At 40.1% G+C, this 21,558-nt stretch overlaps 2 protein-coding genes across 4 annotated transcripts in view; both read left to right on the top strand.

The window, feature by feature from the left end:
- The window catches only part of LOC115754689 (probable disease resistance RPP8-like protein 2), a 30,146-nt gene extending 12,895 nt beyond the window's left edge, over positions 1–17,251 (top strand). Inside the window, exons 1-3 of one of the 3 annotated variants that reach the window (XM_048275962.1) lie at positions 13,151–13,191; positions 13,486–14,595; positions 15,563–17,251. In XM_048275962.1, the coding sequence (XP_048131919.1) occupies positions 13,584–14,595; positions 15,563–17,238 (2,688 nt within the window). In that variant the 5' untranslated portion in view covers positions 13,151–13,191; positions 13,486–13,583 and the 3' untranslated portion in view covers positions 17,239–17,251. The other 2 variants (XM_048275961.1, XM_030693798.2) reach the window with 2 other exon arrangements.
- On the top strand, positions 2,229–3,850 carry LOC115754690 (putative RING-H2 finger protein ATL21A). The gene is made up of 3 exons (XM_030693800.2): positions 2,229–2,930; positions 3,178–3,628; positions 3,820–3,850. Exons 1-3 carry the CDS (start codon positions 2,258–2,260, stop codon positions 3,848–3,850), a joined length of 1,155 nt encoding a protein of 384 aa, XP_030549660.1. The 5' UTR covers positions 2,229–2,257.
- Positions 17,252–21,558: the final 4,307 nt, after the last annotated feature.

Genomic DNA, 21,558 nt, shown 5'->3' with positions numbered 1-21,558 from the left:
GTTCTACCCAATAACACTGTTCAAATGCATGCTTATTATCACCAATTCGTTAAATCGCCTAGCAGAATGACCTTTCCACCGGCCATATTTAGCGGCGAGATCGAGATGACACGGTGTCACTCTCGAGCTCGACTTGACTCGTAAATTCAAAGTTCAAAAATCGACTCAATCTCGATTGCGTACTTTTTTTCTTGCAGAACTCGACTCGGTAAAAAACTCGTCATACTCGAGCTCGGCTCGATTTTAAATATATAAAACTCAACATACTCGGATTTTCTAACTTAATCGAATGGGATTTAGCTCGATATCCATAACAAAATAATATATGCATAAAAAATGAGATACTCGATTAGGCTTGCAAGTCGATCCAGTCAAGTGTCTTGAGGCTCGAACTCGGCTTGATAAGCCACTTATCCTCGACTCTAGCTTGGAAAAAATCGAGCCGATCTCGAGCAGTTGATGAATCGAGCATAATTTGCTCTACCAAGTACCAAGTAGCCTGACTCGCTTGTATGCCTTACCATAAATCCTATGGAAAATCCTTTTGATATGGAGCAAAATTCGGAATCTACCCGAGCATTGGCCACCAAACTCCTTCCCAGCACTTGGCGAATTTCCGCGAGCTCACTTACACATAGTCCATATTTTAATACTCAATTTTGACTTCGTAACGATCAATCATCGTTTATTGTTATAGAGAGGAGGTCGAAATTCTATTCTTTACTATGGACAAAAGTGACACGGTCCATGCTAATGGGATGTTGGACGAGTTGATTAAGCTTCCTAGGCCTTAGACAGTTAAATTGATGAGGTCTAAAATTCGACTCCCAATGACCACGTCTTGGGGACTTACCCGATGGCATTGGCATACCCCCACCACTTAGAAGAATAGTCCATTGCACGTGAGATTAATTTTCGAAAGTCAGAATAGATCAACGATATGCCGGTTCAAGCAAGCCATTTTCGCGTCATCTTTAGTGTAATCGATGCGGGGTTTTGGATCGAGCAACGTTAGTCGCCGAGGCCATGAATGCTTCGACTTGAGCTCTAGAAGTGAATAGTGGGCAGAACAGTCCACGTTTCAGCCATCTTCTCGCGCTTTTTCTCATTCTGGGTTCTGCGGGAATTCTTATGTTTCTCTCCCGTTGCACTGTTTACTCCGAAGTGTTGCGCTTTTGCTGATTTTACACAGGCTTGTGTGTTCTTTCGGTTCCTTTTCTGTACGTGCTGCAGCTAAAATCACACAGTAAAAGATCTGATGGGAAATTTTGTCAAAGACGGAGAAGGAAAGTAAAGTTAGAATTCAATGTACAATAATAATGAAATAAAGCGTAAAAGCAATAAAACGAAAGCGAGACAAAAGATTTTATTCTAGTTCATCCTTAAATTATGATTATATCTAGATTTCACTATAATTAGCAGCACCTTGCACCTCTTGTTACATTACTCAATTACAAGCGGGAAAAGTATAAATAGAAGTAGTTATTTATGAGCCCAAATCTAAACTACCAATAAAAAAATATGGACTCAAATTATAAAAGGCATCTAATATCCAAAGAGCGTTGCCCTCTTGAGAATCCGTTGAGACGGCTCCCCGGATCTCATCCGCTCACCGGGCAGCGGGAACTCTGTGCTTTCCTATCAATGGGGTGTATGAAACATATCCCAATAATGAATACTTGAAAGAAGAAAAAAGATATCGAAGGCGAGAATCTTAATTCATACCCAAGCACAATGGAAGCATTGTCGACTTCCGGAACCTCCGATCAGCTCCCCTTCTTGGTTCAGGGACGTCCAAGGTAAACGTCGTGGCTGTCCTGGAGTTGAACTCTCATGCAACAATGGAAGCCAGGCGATCTTCCGATTAGCCCGACTGGGAAGACTTCGTCAGCCGCATCGACTACATGAAACGATACATTTCACAGAGAGATGCAGTACTGAATTGTCTCCATGGGCCTTGTCCTCATGGAACCAAACAGCATTATGCAATTGTCTATTACCTTAGTAAGGACATTACGTTTCGCCTTTTCCCTTTGATTGTTTCGACGTTATGTCTTTCTAATGACCTACAAAACTCCACCCGTTTTGAGCCGGCTAAATAAACTAAGGCACATCCTGTGGTCTTGTCCTTGAGTAGGTACGTAAGATATTAATGATATCTCCTTCAAAAGGAAAGAAATCTTTCTTGAGAAAGAAGAGAGAGAACCACCTTAACTTACTAGGTACAACCCTAGCTACTCTCCGTTATGTGCCTCTCATGGCTTCCTCCGCCATCTTCTTCTCTTTCTTCCTCGGCCTCTCTCTCCATGTCTCTGCCGATAAACCCAGCGATATATGTCCGGTAAGAGTTTGTCACCCTCACGGTCCTGAGATTCGCTTCCCTTTCCGAGTAAGAGACTTCCATCCCGAGCGATGCGGCTATCCGGGCTTCGACCTCTCGTGCAACATCCGAGGCCAAGCGATTCTCCAGTTGCCCAACTTGCAGTACTTCGTCGTCGACCTCATTAACTACGAGCAGCAGTACGTGGTGCTCAAGGAACCGACCAACTGCCTGGCGAAGCGGCTTCAGAACTTGACGCTTTCACGCTCGCCCTTCCTAGCGGAAGAGTACGGGAGCTACACGTTTGCGAGTTGCATCGAAGATCTATCGTCAGAGCCTGGGATCGAACGGGTGGACTGCGTCAGCGATCAACGAAACAACGTGCTGTACAGTAGTACCAGCAATTTCTACGCTTCTTGGTACTTCTCGGTGTTCAAATGTCGGAATTGGACCGTGTCGGTTCCGGTGTCGTCGCAATATCCAACGAATATAACCGAGAGGGTTGTCCTGAGGTGGGATCTATCAGATTGTGGCGGGTGCGAGAAAAGTGGCGGGAGGTGCGGGCTCAAGGTATCCGCAGGCTCCGATGTTCGATGCTTCGGTAAACATGGTACGTGCCTAGATTCGCTAGCTTCTGCCCAAGATTTTTGTTATTAACGTATATAATAAACAGGGATTTAAGAACACTTCTGAAAAAAAAAAATCGATTTCATTGATTATAAGCAATCAAATCGATTTTTCACCAGTTGATCATACGGTTATACCTAGCTTTCCCCCACATATAAATTATCTCTTAATTTAAAGATCACTCTCGAACTGTCTCATTATTCAACATGGTCAATCAATCAATCATGTAGGGTTTTTACAGCATGCCAAGTTTTGGATACTCTCCGGCGTCATATTGCCCTTCGTCGCTTGCATGTCCTGTATCGCGTGCTACCTAAGCTCGCACTCTCCGCTCTCTAGTCATCGTGGTCGTCGGGGCCACCCTCCTAACATCGAGGACGGTGAGAACAACGTTGTTGATATCTCATTTCCTTCAAGCCCCTCGAGAGAAACTCGAAGCGCCCCCAATGGCGTCGCTGGCATCGATCTAGCCACGATAGAATCTTATCCGAAGATTCAAGTCGACGATGATGGACAGGTACCTAGGCCCAATGATGATACCTGCGCGATTTGCCTGTCAGAGTACCAGCCCAAGGAGACACTCCGGACCATCCCTGCATGTGGACACTACTTCCACGCCCAATGCATCGACCAGTGGCTCAGACGAAATGCTTCTTGTCCGTTGTGCCGCGATCACAAGGGGTATGTGAATTTCTTGTTCCTATAGTTACCCTCGAACAACATAAATATACCGACCTCATTTGACCCCTGACTTGAGATTAATATATAGAGTCATCTCAATTACCGTACGTTCTAATCAAACTCATCTCTTTTAGTGTAATTTTTGTGCTAGTTCAATATGATAATAATGATCTCTTTTTGGGTTTATGTAGGTCTCCCGATCCTATGACCGCAAGTAACTGAAAGTAGATTGCCATGTAGAAGAGCATGGCAATGCGCAGCTTCTGGCGGTTTTCTCTTTTGGAAGTTCATCTCCTCTGGCAGTGCCAGTATATGAACATGAACAAGAGCATCTCATCAAAGTGGAGCAGAAGAAGAAAAGAAATACGAGTTAATAGAATTGAAATTTACGATTGTACAGAAACTTTCCTCCCTTTGTTTTTGTTTTTTCTTCCCTGTGTGTATTGTCGTAACTGGGGGTAGAGTTTGTGGTTGCACCTACACGAGTGTGGTTCAACAGTTTAATTGATTCATGTTTAGTCCTTTGATATCTTGAGTCTATTTGTTAAACTTAGCTTTACTACTGTAAATTTGTAATTCGACAAGAATAATAATCACCTTGGATTATGTAGATCTTGAGATTCTATGTCCGCAAGCAACATAAACTAAATTGCCATGTGTAGGAACGTGGTAACGCAAAACTTTGTCAGTTTTATCTTTGAAAGTTCTTCTTATTCATTTTTACAAGCGATATAATGAAACACGATTCACAAATTACAGAAAGGGACGGATGCACATTCACCCCTCTTGCTGTGGTTGGTCCATCGGAAAGTCGATTATCAGCATTTTTTTCACGAGCCATTGTTGGGAGAAGTGTCAAAAAAGTCATAAACCTATTGCATTAGTACCAATTTAGTCATAAACCTTTTTTTGGTGCCAATTCAGTCCTAATCCTTTTGTATTGATGCCAATTAAGTCCTAAACCTTTTATTGGTGCTAATTTAGTCATAAACCTTCAGTATTGTTGCCAATTCAGTCCTAAATCTTTTATATTTATACCGATTGAGTTAATCAGGCCAATTTTGATAAAAAAAATCGCTGACGTGAACATCGATTGTCCTACATGGCACGGCTAGTGCTAACTTGGGTATTTTTTAATATTAGTTTAATATTTTAAATAATTTTTAAGCATTTTTTATTTTTTTAAAATAAAAAATATTAAAAAATATCCATGTTAGTGCTAACCGTGCCATATAGGATAATTGATGTTCATGCCAGTGATTTTCAATCAAAGTTGACTAAATTGACTCAATTGGCATAAATGCAAAATTTTTAGGACTAAATTGGCACATTGTAAAAGGTTTAAGACTGAATTGGCACTAATAAAAAGTTTATGACTTAATTGACACAAATACAAAAATGTTTAGCATTGAATTGGCGCCAAAAAAAAGGTTTAGGACTGAATTGACACTAATGCAATAGGTTTAGGACTTTTTTGACACTTTTCCCAGCCATTGCTAGTTGCTAGATCGGACTAAATTGCATGACAAAATGCATAGACCGTGAGGCTGCAAATTATATCATACGCAAATAGCAGACAATTGGACAAAGGAATGAAGGAGAACTAGCCTACTAGGTGGATGGTTTAGGGGCCGAAGGACTAATTAGATTAACTGAACATACGCATATGCACGGAAGGTCCGATAAAAGATTAAACCCGTGAAAAATGAAATTTTTAAGACTTGAATTATTGCAAAAAGATTGAATTTGTTTGTTGAAGTTGTAGATACAAGATTTGGGAGGATTTACTTGGTTTAAAACTTAGAATGAACGAAATATTTTATCTTTTTTTTTTCATGAAAGTATCCAATTATGGAAACTACGTAATTTTGTAAAGGAAAATGCTTCCCTAACAGTACTATCAAGGACGATAAAATCTCAACCGTAAATTCACACATCATTAGCTCATGTTTTGCATAAAACACTCTTTAATTGAGATATCGTATGGTTAGAAATAATTGACAAGACTTATCGACTGTCGGGCTAATAACTTCCTTTTGCAAATTAGGCAGACATCGCCTTGAGAATAGGGAGTTGGGGTGTCACAATTTACTAACACATGCTTGGATCATGGTCAATGCCTTGCGAACTTGGTTTAGTCATAAACCCTTAGTTTTATAAACCAACGTGAGATCGAGGCAATGAATGACTGGGATTGACCTGATCATCATCGACCAGGTGAGCACAAATATTTGCTCAAGAAGAACATAGGAGGAGCATATGGATTGGAATCCCAAGTAAACTGTCTTATGCTTTTGTCCTCATGGAACCAAACAACAAAACCCAAATTGATATTACCTTGCTAAGGACCGACATATCCCCATACATTTGGCGCCGGCTAAATTAACTAACGCACATTTTATGGTTGTGCCCTTGAGTTAGGTACAGAAGAAAATTCATAATCTCCCTTTCAAAAGGAAATAAATCTTACTTTAGAAAGAGGAGAGAGAAAAGAACCTTACATTCCTACGTACGATCATAGCTGCTCTCCGTCATGTGCCTCTCATGACATCCCCCACCATCTTCTTCTCTTTCTTCCTTGTGTTCTCTGTCCATGCATCCGCTGATAACCCTAACGATATTTGTCCGGCGACATCTTGTCAACGTGGTGGACCCGAGATTCGCTCCCCTTTTCGGCTGAGAGACGTCCAACCCCGAGCGATGTGGCTATCCTGGTTTCGATCTCTCGTGCAACAACCGAAGCCAGGCGATTCTCCAATTGCCCGACTCGCAATACTTCGTAGTCGACCTCATTAAGTATGAGCAACCATATGTCGTGCTCAAGGACCCGAGCAACTGCCTAGCAAAGCGGCTTCCAAACTTGACATTTCGAGCTCGACTTTCGTGGCGCAAGAGTATTAGAGCTTCACGTTCGCGAGTTGCAGGTAAGTTCTATCGTCGGAGCCCAGGATCGAACGGGTGGACTGCCTCAGTGATCAACGAAACAACGTGCTATTCAACTGTATTGGGAATTTCTACGCTTTTTGGTACTTCTCGGAGTTCAAATGTCGTGAATGGACCGTGTCGGTTCCGATGTCATGGCAATATCTAGCAGATATAACTAACAGTGTTGTCCTGAAATGGGATCAACCCGAATCATCAAGTCTCCGAGAAAAGTGGTGGGAGGTGTGGGCTCAAGGGATCCACAGGCTCCGATGTTGGATGCTTTGGTAAACATGGCACGTATGTAGATTCGCTAGTTTCTGGTCGAGATTTATGTTATCTTCAAACCAAAGTTAATGTATTAGATTTAATACTTTTTTGGTACTTAACTCAATTCAAATATCACTCTCGGACTACTTCATTAGCCATCATAATCAATCAATTATGTAGGGTTTTCAAAGCCTGCCAAGTTTTGGATACTCTCCAGCGTTATGTTGCCCTCGCTGGTTTGCATGTCCGGAATCACATGCTACCTAAGTTCGCCCGCTCAACTCTCTAGGCATCATGGTCGTCAGCGTCAACCTTCTAACGGCGAGGACAGCGGAAACTACGTCACCGATATCCCATATCCTTCGAGCCCCTCGAGAGAAACTCGAAACGCCTCCAATACCATCACGGGCATTGATGTAGCCACGATAGAATCTTATCCAAAGATTCAAGTCGATGATGATGGACACGTACCTAGGCCGGATGATGATATATGCGCGATTTGCTTGTCGAAGTACCAGTCCAAGGAGACGCTCCGGACCATCCCCAAATGTGGACACTACTTCCACGTGCAGTGCATTGACCGGTGGCTAGGGCGGAATGCTTCTTGTCCGTTGTGCCGCTATCACAAGGGGTATGCCTAAAACTTTTTTTCTTTTCTTTTTGTTCTTATGAGTACGCTCGAACAAAGTGGATACACACATCTTATTTAAGGAGCGCTATGCTTTGATTGATGAGCTCATTTCTGGGCAAAGTAGTGGCTAATTTTGACAAATTACCACAAAGTATCCTCAAATGGATTTATGAGAAACTTTGATTTCTTGAGTCTGTTGATTAAACTCAGCTCTCTTACAGTAATTTTGCAATAGTTCAACATTATGATGATGATGATGATGATAATAATAATAATAATCTCATTGGGTTATGTAGGTCTGCCGATTCTACGATCGCAAGCAATTGAAACTAAAATTCCCATGTAGAGGAACACGGCAATGCGCAACTTTTGGTGGTTTTTCCTTTGGAAGTTCAATTCCTCGGGCAGTGCCAGTACATGAACAATGCACAAGAGCATCTCATCAACTAAAGTAAGCAGAAGAAGAAAAGAATCATGGGTTAAAGAGAATTGAAATTTATGATTGTACAGCAACTTTCCCCTTTTTTTCTATGTGTATTTTCCTGTGGGTAGAGTTTATGATTGAACGATTCAATTGATTCATATTTATTTTTTTTCTCTTCAGATTGTTTTACCCACAGAAATTTTAGCGCCTTCAACTTTTGTTTGAGATACGTTTCGATTATTACGCCGGTTTAGTTAAGAAAAAATAATAATAAAGCAATTTGCAACTCTCGAATTAGTGAAAGCGATCCATGCGCATTCCCCCCTCTTTCGAGATAGGCCATTTCAAGCCAATGGAGTACTACAAGGAGAATTTCACGCGTCCTACGAACCTCGTTATTATGCACTTGTAGAGTGAAGTGTGTTGCTTAGGTGAGATCAAGTTCTCGCTAGGGTTGGTCCAACGAAGGGAGAATTACCAAAAAAGTCATAAACATATTGCAACCGTATCAATTCAGTCCTAAACCTTTTGTATTTATGTCGGTTCAATCCTTCCAGCCAATTTTGACCGAAAATGGCTGAGTGGACGTCGCCCACGTGGTAAGACTTCGGTTGACGTGGATATATTTTAAAAATATTTTAAACAATTTAGAATTTCTTTCTTTTTTTCTTACCTTTTTTTTTCCCTACACTTACGGCTGGCAAGGGCCGAAAAGCCATCACAGCACTAGGCAAGGGCATCACGACCCTCACCCTATCCGGCGAGGGCTTGTGGCCCCTCGCCAAATCCGGCCAAGCGAGGGCGCCGTGGCCCTTTCCGGCGACAGTCTGTCGCGGCCGTAAGTGCAGGAAAAACAGTAAAGAAGAAAAGAAAAAAGTTATAAAAAGTTTCAAAAATTGTGAAAGTTTAATTTGACAATGTCCACACCAAGGTCGGTCATGCCATGTAAAACCGTCGGCGTCTACGTCAACAATTTTCTGCCAAAGATTGGCTGGATTACCCTATTTCGCATAAATGCAAAAAGTTTAAGACTAAATTGGCAATAAAAAAAGTTTAGCACTGAATTGACACAATCACAAAGACTTATAACTTTTTTGGTATTTTCCCGTCCATCGAATAAATTGGTTAATAGCATCTTCACAAGCCATTGCTCATTGCTAGACCATGACTCGGTTTTATGAGAAAATGCGCAAACCGCAAGGCTTTAACATTTTGAGAGGTAGGTAAATTGTATTGTGTGCAAACAGCTAAAAAGAAGAGGAGGAACAAGGTTAATATCATGAAAAATCTCAAACTGGTATTCGTATGACAAATTTAGTGAAAACTATTTTTTTTTTACCACAACAAAATCCCAAACTAGTATACATGTGGTAAATTTATTCGAAACTATTTTTTTGACTATCAAAAACCCCAAATTATTACATCTATGATAAATTTACTCTCAATTAGTTTCCCTGAAATTTCGCCGTCAAATTGTTGAGGTGGATGACATGTGACAATTGACGGTTGTATCGGCTAAGGTATTTGCCCTAGGGTTGTCACATGTGTACCAATTTGGGGATTTGTATGATAAACAAATTAGTTTTGGATAAATTTATCACAAGTATACATATTTGGAGTTTTTGGTGGTAAAAAAATAGTTTAGGATAAATTCGACACAAGTGTACCAATTTGAGATTTATTGTAGTCAAAAAAATAATTTGGGGCAAAATTATCACATATATACCGGTTTGGAGTTTTTCGTGGTTTTAACTCAAAAAATAAATAAGCTTTTAACAAGCAGGAGGACTAGGTCAATGGCAAACATACTTAAAAATAACTCCATTTAAAATCATGCTTAATTATAATCAATTCGAAAATCGCGCACAAGAATCACCTTTCAACTGACCATATTTAGCAATAAAATCGGTTGAGTTGAGACGGACACAGTGCTAGGCTTGAGCTCAACTCGACTCGTAAATTCGAAGCTCGAAACTCGGTTCAATTTTGATTTATTTCTTTTTCCCAACTCAAACTCTACTCTATATAAAGCTTGATATAATCCACCTTGACTGGAATTTAAGTTTATAAAACACAACATACTCGATTTTCGCAGCTTGATCGAACGTGACTCGGCTCGAAGTACATGCATTGTAAACCTAGCCTCACAAATATTTGTTAAAAATGCGTTAGTGCTTAGTAGAACCATTTTACCAGCTCTACTTACGATAGAAGAAACCGGAGCTTCAATATATTGACGCTGGACTAATAAGTGATAGCACTCACGCATATGTACAGAATGTCTGAAAAAAAATTAACATGCAAAAAAATGAAATTTTATACATATGAATTATTTCAGTATTCGAATTTGAATGTTGAAGATGTAGGTATATGATTAGGAATATCTACTTGAGTTCAAAATTAACAAGTGCAAAAGATTGATCATATTCTTCTTCGATAAAAGGAATTTACGTATAACTTCGACATGTATCCTGCATTTGTAATTGGCTCTAGGGGCTTGTCCTCATGGGACCAAACAACGTTATGCAATTCTACGAAAAATTACCAAAAATCTTTTAAATCTATTGCAATTATTCTCATTCAATCTTAAACTTTTTTTTTTTTGCCAGTTTAGTCCTAAATCGTTTGCATTCGTACCAATTCAATCCTTTCAACGTCACATCAACGATTTCCATCCAAAATTGGCCGGAATGACTGAATTGACATAAATATAAAGGTTTAAGGCCGAATTGGAAAAGAAAAAAGTTTAAAAATGAATTAGCACAATTGCAATACATTTAGGACTTTTTTAGTAATTTTTCTTACAATTTTCTATTACCTTTGTAAGGACATGATGTTTCGCCTTTTTTTTCCCTCATTCATTCTTTCAACACATGCCTTTGTAAGGACTACACATCCCATTCCATTTGGCCGGCGAAGTTAACTAAGGCACATTTTATGTCGTGTCCTTGAGAAGGTACGTAAGATACTAATGATCTCTCCTTGCAAAAGGAAATATATCTTTCTTTAGAAAGAAGAAAGAGAAGAACCTCACATTCCTAAGTAGATTCTTTGTTGGAATCACACCCAATATGAGAAAGTAAGAGGAAACGTTCTATTTGGACTTGTACTTTTACTTGGCATTTGGTGGTTGAAATGCAAGAATATTGATCAAATTATGGATAATCGTCTGTTTCCGATTTCTTAGACCTTTTTTCGTGTTTATGCCATTATTTCCTAAACTACTGTTGCTTTTTGTTGTTTCTTTTCATGTTGGCCCTTCTACACGTTTTGTTTCCATCTTACCGTGCGGTCTAACTCGAATTTGTATCTTGACGACGGTACTACCAAGAAGTTCACGAGTGCAAAGATTTTGCTTCCTCAATTTTGATGGGATTTACATGATCCATTCCAAAACCTCACTATGGTTGGATTTGCACGCACAGTGGAGCACCAGCGAATGCTTGAGACGTATATAGAAAATGTACTACATAAGTTAGAGCTGGTCTATATTAGATTAACTCTCAAGCAGTTACCAAATGGAATGTTTTACGCCCCGCACCATCCGACTTCCTGACGAGTCCATTGATGACTGTCACTTTGCATTACCGAATCCCGAAAAAAATGTCCGGTGAGTGCAAACTGAGTTAGGAATGTGATAGAACGACCCTGTGTAGGCCGATGAATGAGAGCAGCCCATCCTTGAATTTTACATCAAGTCTGACAAATTTTGTTGAAGAATTAAACTGAATTCATCAGTGAACAAATTAGATGCAACACCCAGTGACTTTAATGGCGATACCATTATAAATCACTAGCCCATACATGATTTTTATGTAGGCAAATAGCCAGTTAATCTTTTACCTTAAATGCAGTATGTCCTTTTTTTTCTTTTTCTTTTTCTGTCTTAATGAAGTGGGGCTCTATTAATGAAAAGACTCATGCTAAAGGCGAAAGGCACAGATTGCACAAACAACTATCTATAGTCACTATGACAATTGGTGGTGACACATCTCTGCACGATGGTTTTTCTGCTCTCTCCCACCCTCAATATCTATGGTGAAGATCTAATTCTGGTTATGGCCATTTCAATATTTTCTCTTCATTTTCCTACCGAGGAATGTTAGCGAGCTGAAACTAGGTTCAGGACTGATGTTGTCGATAGAAAGGGAAAAGAGCAGGTAATGCCAGCTTCATATTCATTGCATGTGCTTGGCGAAGGCGACATTCCATTTCGTCGGAGCCTCCATGGTGTTGCACTTGGGAAATGAAGAAGATCTTGAGGGATTCCGAGAGCTGGCAAGTAATTGCTGCGACAGTGAAAGCACTTTTGATAGCTTGGATAGTCATGGCGGGAGATGAATTATTAATAGGAGCGCGAAATTAACTTAAAAGCCTCTGGAGGAAGACCGATGATGATGACAGGTATTTGTTCCGCTTGTTTCACCATAACATTCAAGACAAGAAAGCATCATCTTCGTGATTGCTGTCAAAGCAAAGTCATGATTCGTCCATCAAACAAGAAAGCATTTATACCTTCTTAAATTGATGTCATAACCCTTTGATAACTTTAATTACATTCTTATACCTGTGGAGAGAATATATACCTGTAAACCTCTCCATAACTCCATTCTTTTCTTCTTGGGATGATTTTCTTGTGTTGGTGGATTTAGAATTTGCTAAGCAGTTATTCCTTTCCTCCCTTCTTCGCAACTTGCAGGCCTATATATTCACAGCTTGTTGACGCCTCAGAAGTGAATTCTCAAGTCATTCTCAGTCATAAGCTCTACCGATCATAGTCAAATAGTGGATACCAATTACATTCTTCTACCTGCGGAGAGAAAATATACCTGTAAACTTCTCCATTACTCCATCTTTTTTTTCTTCTTGGGATGATTTTCTTGTGTGCGAATATAGAATGTGGGCTGGGTAAGCCCATAGAGTTGTTTCTGGTTATGGCCTTTTGGATATCTCTCTTTTCTTTTCGTTAGTGAGCTGAAACTAGGCTCGGGAATGTGTTGTTATAGATAAAAAGGGCAAAGAGCAGGTAATGTCAGCTTCATATTCGTTGCAGGTGCTTGGTGAACGTGACTTTCCATTTGGTCGGAGCCTCCATGTTGCTGCATTTGGGAAATGAAGAAGATCTCTAGGAATTCCGAGAGCTGCGAGTAATTGCTGCGAGATGGACGGCACTTTTGATAGCTTGAATAGTCATGGCGGGAGATGAATTATTAATATGAGGGCGAAACAAGCTTAAAAGCTTCTTGAGGAAGACTGATGATGGCAGGAATTTGTTCCACTATTGTTCACCGTGCAATCAAGACAAACTCGGCATGAGTAAGCCTCTAACAAGAAAATATTATTCTTGATTGCTGTCAAAGCAAATTCAGGTTTGTCCTTCAAACAAGAAAGCCTTTATACCATCTTAGAATGCTGTCATAAACCTTTTGATAACTTTAATTACATTCTTCTCCCTGCGGAGAGAATAAATTCTTGTAAACTTCACCATTACTCCATTCTTTTCTTCTTGGGGTGATTTTCTTGCGTCAGTGGATATAGAATGTGTGTTATCAATGTAATATGCAACTTTCTATGTACTTATTCTTGTCCTCTCTTCTTCACAACTCGCAGGCCTATTTGTTCACAGCTTGTTAACGCATCAGAAGTGAATTCCTCAAGTCATTCTCAATCATAAGCTCCACTGATCATAGTCAAGTAGTGCGATACCAATGGCCGAGTCTGTTGTTTCATCCGTGGGGCAGACATTAGGAAAGCTACTCATTGACGAGGCTAAATTATTGTGGGGCGTGGAGGGCAAGGTCAAGGGCTTGCAAAAGGAGCTGAAGCTGATTCAGGGCTTTCTGAGGGATGCGGACGTGAGAGGAGAGCGCGAACAAGCTGTTGGAGTATGGGTCGTGCAACTGCAAGACATTGCCTATGATGCCGAGGACATCATAGAGCGATACATCCTCAGAATCACGCTCAAGAAGAAGGGACGAAACATCATCATAGCATATGCTTGGTTCGTGGCGAAATGCATGTGCTGGCATGTTCATCAGGTGGGGACAGAGATTGATGACTTAAAAACCAGCATCTCTAATCTTACAACACGTATGCGGGATTTCGGCATACAACCTGTGAATGACGGCGAACGCAAACAGGTGAGAGCTTTGATGCCAGAACCTACTTATGCCTATTTCGAGGAGGATATTGTTGGGAGGGAAGATAGTATTAAGGTGTTAGTGGAAGTGCTGAAGGATGAAAAACAACACAGGGTTGTTTCTATATGGGGAATGGGTGGTTTGGGTAAGACCACACTTGCTAAGAAAGTCTTCGCTCATGATGAATTGAAGAGCAATTTTGATGGTTTCGCTTGGGCTTGCGTATCTAAAAATTTCAACAAGAGAGAGATCTTGATGGGAATTTTTAAAATGTTGATCCCTGAAAAAAGAGAGGTGGTTAAGGATATGAGTGATCAAGAATTGTTTGAAGCTCTATACCAGATCCAAAAAGAGAAGAGATGTATTGTTTTTCTTGATGATATTTGGACCAAACAGGATTGGAAAGATATTCGAGCCGCGTTCCCGGTCATGAACACGAGAAGTAAGGTATTGATAACGACCCGCAATAAAGAAGTAGCGGAGTGTATTGATCCTCATGGTTTTCTCTATGAACCTTTATGCTTATCGGAGGAGGAGACTTGGAAGCTGCTGATGAAGAGGATATTTCCTAAAACGGAAAGTAAGGTTTCTCTGTGGTTATTATCTTCACATACATTAGCTAATTGCTCGTTCAATTTTGATTTATGGCACTTCCTTAGGCTTAGATCTTGGACTTTCTTCTGTTGGACTAGGGAGTATTAGGTATTACTTATTCTGGCCTTTCAGAAAGTTTAACAATTTATGAATTGACAGATATTACGGAGTTTGAATGATTGACAAAGGGAGTATTAGGCATCGATATCTTGATGTTTGGGGAAAGAGAAGCTGCTTTTACTTCTTACTAGATAGCAATTGCACGTCTAAACAAAAATCCAAAACTTTGATCCTCCATTCCTCTGATGAGGGAAAACATCGAAGAGGCATTTGATATGGGCAACCCAATAAGTCATATTGATAGGAAGTCATTGAATAATATGGAGCCTAGCTATGTTCCTTCGTGGATGGTCCTTCTCTTTTTTTTTTTTTCCTTGTGAATAGTCGTCCAATATTAAGAGTTGGGATTGTTTAGGAAAACCGTGAATCGTTATGCTTTAAAAGAGAGCGGCAATACAATTATTTCACTAGAATTTGCTGCTGCAATGGAGATTACTAGCACACTCAAATCACATAATATTACTAGCACACTCAAATCACATAATATTACTAGCACACTCAAGTTATGCCTATTGTTTTCCTTTTTCTTCATCCAGTACGATTATCATTGCTATAAATTTGCTCGAGCCGCACAATTCAAGCCATAGATAGCAAAGTCGATACATTCCATTGGTTAATTTAAGGTTCTTGATCTTCCAGTTGTAGGTGGAGGCATGTATAGGAACTTTGCTGTGGTCCCCAGAGTCTTCCCCCTTACAAAAGCATAGATGAACCACATATAATAAAGAAATAGAGCATCAAACCACAGATATTCATCCTTAAAGTTATCTTTTTATTACAGTTTTATCTTCCTATGACTGCTGAGTTATAATTTGTTGCCTAATATTGCGCAGAAATCACTGATAATACGAAGAGGTTAGGAGAGGAACTCCTTAAGAAGTGTGGAGGATTACCCTTGGCTGTCAAAGTGCTTGGTGGACTTCTCGCGACCAACGAGTGGGAGGAGATTTATAGAAACATCAATTCTTATTTAGGCGGTGATGATGATGTATCAAAAGTGTTGGCCTTAAGCTATGACGATCTAGCATGGTATCTAAAGCCATGCTTCCTCTATTTGGCTAGCTTTCCCGAGGATGAAGAAATCCTTGTAAAGAAGGTTCTTCACATGTGGATTGCGGAAGGCTTTGTGTCGCCCACTGCATATGGCGAAGAGAGAGAAATTACAGTGGAAGATGTAGCGAAGCGACATTTAATGGAGTTGGCTAACAGGGGGATGGTTCAAGTACAATTTACCATGAGTGGAAAGTTAAAAACCTGCCACCTGCATGACGTGATGAGAGAGTTATGCATCTCCAAGGCTAGGCAGGGGAGGTTTCTAAGCATTCTTAACATTCAGCAGGACCATGAAATGGAGGAATGTTCTTCTTCAATGGGAACAGAAGGAGAGTCAACTTGCAAAACACGAAGGCTTTCTCTTAATATGCGTGTGAGTGCTGAAAGAAACACGACTCTGGGAGTAGAACAAATAGGGAGGACCATGCTCCACCTTCGAACTCTTATGTTCTTCTGTTCTGGGGGATCTGAAGAAGGGATGTGGGATCAATTTCAACCTATCTTCATCAACTGTAAGTTTCTTAGAGTTCTGAAGCTGGAGGATCTTAGTATGAGAGGAAATTTACCTGAATCAGTGGGAGACCTGGTCCATTTAAGATTCTTAAGTTTGGCAGGAAGTGAAATCGAGGGCTTGCCGAAATCTATGGGGAATCTTGTATGCATGGAATTCTTGGACTTGCAAGTAAGGGAATGGATGATGTTTGCGGTGCCAGATGTGCTGTGGAAGCTGAGAAGGTTGAGGTACCTCTATCTCCCCTATTCATTCGATGTCACTGGGAAACCCCATGAGTACCGGAAGAAGTTGCGATTGGGCACTTTAAAGAATCTTCGGACATTGAGAAACTTCTGTCCGGATAATTGTGATGTGAAGGATGTAGGCAAACCGACCAATCTACAAAAACTGAGAGTCATTAATTCTAAGAGGATGGAGATATTTCCACAACTTGCTGAATTCAAGTTGAAAAATCTTCAATCCTCTTCTTTTGGCTTCAGAGAATTTCCTTCGATAAATGAAGGTGAATGGAGTAAAACCTCAAGTTATCCCTATTCCCGCAAACTGTACATACGGGGGGTAAAAATAGAGAAATTACCGGAACATCAGTATCTACCCCAGAATCTGATGAAGCTGGTCTTATTTTGGTCCGAACTCAAAGAAGATCCGATGCCAATATTGGAGAAATTGCAGCACTTGGTTGTTCTCCTGCTGGGGGGTGATGCTTTTGTGGGAGAGGAAATGGTTTGCTCTGCAGGAGGCTTTCCGCAACTCAAGCATTTACTTCTTGATTATCTGCCAAATTTGGAGGAGTGGAGGGTGGCTGAAGGAGCCATGCCTCATCTTTCTCGATTAGGGATCAGCAGATGTCCCAAATTGAAGGCGGTACCTCAACTTGAAGGAGTCTCCACGTATGACGGTCGGGAAGACGTGTATAGTGAGTATGATAAGGATTGGGTGTGAGGGATTCAGGTTAAGTGCACCGCTTCATAAATTAAGTGGGCAGTTTTAATTAAGAAAGGATAGAGTAATTTTTTTTTTATTTAATTTTGTGTTGACAATTTCAATTTGTTTCGACCAGGGTTTTTTTAATTTGCACAGCTGGCAATGGGAAGGGAACTGCTATTCTCTCTCCCTCCATTCATAACTTTTCTCCATGTCTTCTTTAATCACACAAAACGTTGTCTTTCTGGAATTTGCCCATTTTGTTCGTTTCATTTTCCCTCTCATCATCCTCGTGGACGAATCTGTGGTTTCGCTCGCTGTCGAGAGATGTCGCGACTTTGCTCGCTACGAAGACTGCGTAGCTCTCCTGAGCGCTGTGAGGAGGTGGAGCGAATTCAATGACTCTCCAAGGACGCTGACGGGAGGCATACCAAGGAATAAGAGCCATCGCTTGGAGAGGAGAGAAGAGCCGGGCATCTCATAGTGCTGGTCAGATGTTTGACGATATGCGCACACGAGTAGAAATTGCTGTGATTTATAGAAATCTGAAACGGCGTGTTGCCTTCGGCCTGTGCAATTGATTTCTTTGTATATTGAGCGCATTTTGCACGTCCCAGTCTCCTACATTTTCGTTTTTATCAGTATCCCTGTCTCCTCCATGTAAAAGGCTGCAAGATATATACTTAAAAGACTCTTTTATGTGTGCTTACATTACTCTTTCCCTTGGAACAACAGCGATGAAATTGCTGGATGTAGCTAGAAAGCACTATGATTATATATGCCAATTAGCGACGCTCGGCAAATGTTGCTCTTCTCCTGCGACCAAGAGCTTGCGGTATAGATCATGGAGGTAAATATTATGAGTGGATTTTGGCTTTCTCTGCCTGGAATTCCATTCTCGATCGATTAATTCGAAGGTTCTAGTAAAATTTCTTCTATTGAATTGCTAATCTATGTCCTCTTCAACTATTATGATTGTTTATCTTCTTATGGGATCCCGAACTAATGTTAAACTTGCAGTTACCACATCTAATGTGTCATTTGGCCCTTGTTGTTGCTCTGCGGAGTTCAAACTTGGCAAGGCGTGCTCAGTATGGAAACCTCGTGCTTGAAAAAGTACTTCGTAGTGTGGGGAAGAATTTATCCACGTTAAATCTGTACTGTGGAGCCTGAACAATTACATATGTTATCTGTTGGAATGCAAAAGCAACCCGAGTGGTAGATTAAGAGCGGTTTCTAAATTTTCAAAAGCGAATGAATGTGCATCTTTGAAGGCAACTCCGTCACTGCAGATTATCAATCCAACACTAAATTATGCAAGAGCGCCGGAGCGGATTGGTTCGGACCCACTGCAGTGCATGGCGATTTGCACTCTTTTTTGGTTTTTTTTTTTTTGGTATGGGATTTGCACACTTCAGAGATTGCTTATTTTGTGCTAATGGCATCTCATCCCTTTTCCAAATTTTGAGAACTCTGTTATGTAATTATAGTAATCATAGCCACTACATTGTTGAATGCATTTTGCTCTTTTCCCCTTATTTTTTTTCCTACACTCCAGATTGAGCTCTGTGGACATGTGATTTTGCTTTTTATATTTGCTGCATAAAGCTCTCAAGACTGAGCAAAATCAATGAATCTGGGGTTTGCAATTTGGTAGTCTTGCGCGATCCATGATGTAGCCGTTGCATGGTAAAATCGTCACTACACGTTGTTGCCCCTTTGATAATTAATGTTTCCTCTAGAAAAATTGTCAAAAAATTCCGAAACCTATTATATTTTTGTCAATTCACTCCTAAACCTTTTAATTTTGCCAATTCAGTCTTAAACCTTTTACATAAATGTCAATTCAATCCTAAAAAACCTTTTTTTGATGTCAGTTTAATCCTAAATCTTTTGTATTTATGCTAATTCAGTTCATCCCTCCAACTTTGGCCGGCTAGTGCTGAAGTGGACCCTACCGACATTGACGAGGCAATTTTTAATAATATTTTAATAATTTTGTATATTTTTTATTTGTTATTATTTTTAATAACTTTTTCTTTTTTATTGGTTTCTTCTTCCTTGCGACGTCTTCCCAAGCTTATGCATGCGCGTGTTTGGATCACCGCCGGCCTCCATCCTTGGCCGTCGTCGGCCACCGCCGATGCCAAACAACCGTCATCGGGCGAGGGCAAGGCTAAGCAATCATCGAGCGAGGCCAAGCTTGCCCGGCGACAATGATAGGACGCCATGGTTGGGCAAGGCGGACCTCGCCGAGCGACGGTGGCTCCATCTCGGCTAGCGGTGGCAACGCCGGTGGTGGGCGTCCACTTCAACATCGGTCAGTCAAAGTTTGCCGGATGGATTGAATTAGCAAAACGCAAGAAGTTTAGGACTGAATTGGTAAAAAAAAAAAAATTAGGACTGAATTGACATAAATACAGAAGGTTTAAGATTGAATCAACAAACTTAAAAGGTTTAGGACTGAATTGATAAAATTACAATAGATTTAAGACTTTTTCGACAATTCCCTCCTATTGGGAATGAACGATGAAAGTCATCATTAACTTGCTTAATTGAGAATTCTTACGGATTCGGAAAGAACAAGAGGAAGAATTGAATGGGTGGGAATCCAATAATGGTCTGCCTCTTCTAAACCGTGGTGTTATGATGTATTGACTCCCTTCTGTTAGAATGTGACCATCATCGACGAATCTCATCATAATGTTATGGGATGACAACAAACGCCCGATAAAAAATTCCCGACCACCCAAATGTTTTTAATTTCTTAAAAATTATTTTCTTGTCTATTCCATTATTTTTCAAAAGGCAAAAGGATACCAAAATTGGTAAAACTCGTGTACGATACTCGTTTTAGTGCCAAACTTTATTTTTGGATCACTTAAGTGTCAATTTTATTTAAAAAAAATTATCATTTAAGCGCCAACTCCGATCTGTTTGGCCGGAAATCTGATGTGGCATTTTTTTTATAAATATATGAAGCCGACGTGGCTCGCCAGCAAGTTAGCAATAAAAAACCTAAAAGTTCAGAAAAATTGTAAATTAAATTTATATATAATCCAACAAATTTGTAATTAAAAACAAGAGATGGTGAAAATAGATGGCGAGGGCTGTGAGACTTGTAGAGCCCTTGCTACCACCGATCTCCGGCCAATGGCCGACAACCCCCATCGCGGGCGATTTTTAAGTTTAGAAGTCTATGTGGACTGAATGTTTAAAAAATGTCACGTCGTATTGGAAACTTAATTAGAAATACTAGAAAACAAATTAGCTGGAATTTCTCCGATTTGGCACTTAAGTGATTTTTTTCTCCAATGTTGCACTACGGCGAAAAGTTTTGATCTTGAAGTGAGCATCATACCTAAGTTTTGACACTTATGGTATCCTTTTGCCTTTTTCAAAATATCCCAAATTGTTTCTTTTCAAGTTGGCCCTTGTGCTCCAGAGTGCACGGTTTGTTTTCATCTTACCATGTAGTCTTAGTCGGTCTTCAAGATGACGATATTGATAAAAAGTTTCAGATCACCTGACTTCCTAAAAAAGTCCTTCGTATCTTATGCAAACTGATTATATCCGAAGCACAACTATCCATTGAAGATGCCATTTTACGTAACGGCGTTACTAATTTCATTGCATGTGGCTAGTGCTTGTTGTGACATGTAGAGGAGAACGTAATAAGCAAGACATAACTTGGACATAATCATCCAACCTAGAGTGCAAAAATGCCAGCCCGCAATAAGAAGAGATTGAAAAACAGCATAAAAAAATGAAGAGTCGGTTCCAGTCAAAGATGTGAAAAATGGGATTTGGAATATTTGAATATTATTCTGGAACCTGTATTTGATTGTTGAAGTTGTAGATCTGAAATTAGGGAGATTTATTTCCGTTGAAATTCAACACGGCACAAAAGATTTGTCGGGGTTCGTTTTCCGTTAGAAAAGATTTACATATTAGTTCAATAAGTACGCCACACATGTAAACAATGTAATCGTGCGTCAGGCCAATTTCTCCTTGATGCATATTAAGGGAGAATTACCCAAAAAAATTATAGACATATTATAATTATGCCAATTCACCCTAAATCTTTTTGTATTTTTACTAATTCAGTCCATCCAATCGGTTTTAACCAGAAATCACCGACGTGAAGAGGTCGATGCTAACATGAACAATTTTTAATAATATTTTTTAAAAAATTCAAATTTTTCTTTCTTTTTTTTCCTTTCCTTTCTTCTACCCCGAGTCGGTCACCGAATCTTGGGCGAAGCTCACCCCCACCAATCACTTAAGTAGCACCAACACACAATACGCAACATGACATGACATGACGCAACACGACAC

Source organism: Rhodamnia argentea, chromosome 3 (assembly GCF_020921035.1).
Source record: "Rhodamnia argentea isolate NSW1041297 chromosome 3, ASM2092103v1, whole genome shotgun sequence".
Lineage (NCBI taxonomy): Eukaryota > Viridiplantae > Streptophyta > Magnoliopsida > Myrtales > Myrtaceae > Rhodamnia > Rhodamnia argentea.
The sequence above is the reverse complement of the archived record's forward strand: the minus strand, read 5'-3'. Positions and strand labels throughout refer to the sequence as shown.

What these genes read in the sequence shown, in the direction of transcription:
- LOC115754690 (XM_030693800.2), top strand. Translation starts at nt 2,258, where the DNA reads ATGGCTTCCTCCGCCATCTTCTTCTCTTTCTTCCTCGGCCTCTCTCTC. An exon ending in TCGATGCTTCGGTAAACATG is followed by an intron (nt 2,931 to 3,177) that starts GTACGTGCCTAG and finishes TCAATCATGTAG; the next exon opens with GGTTTTTACAGCATGCCAAG. An exon ending in TTGTGCCGCGATCACAAGGG is followed by an intron (nt 3,629 to 3,819) that starts GTATGTGAATTT and finishes GGGTTTATGTAG; the next exon opens with GTCTCCCGATCCTATGACCG.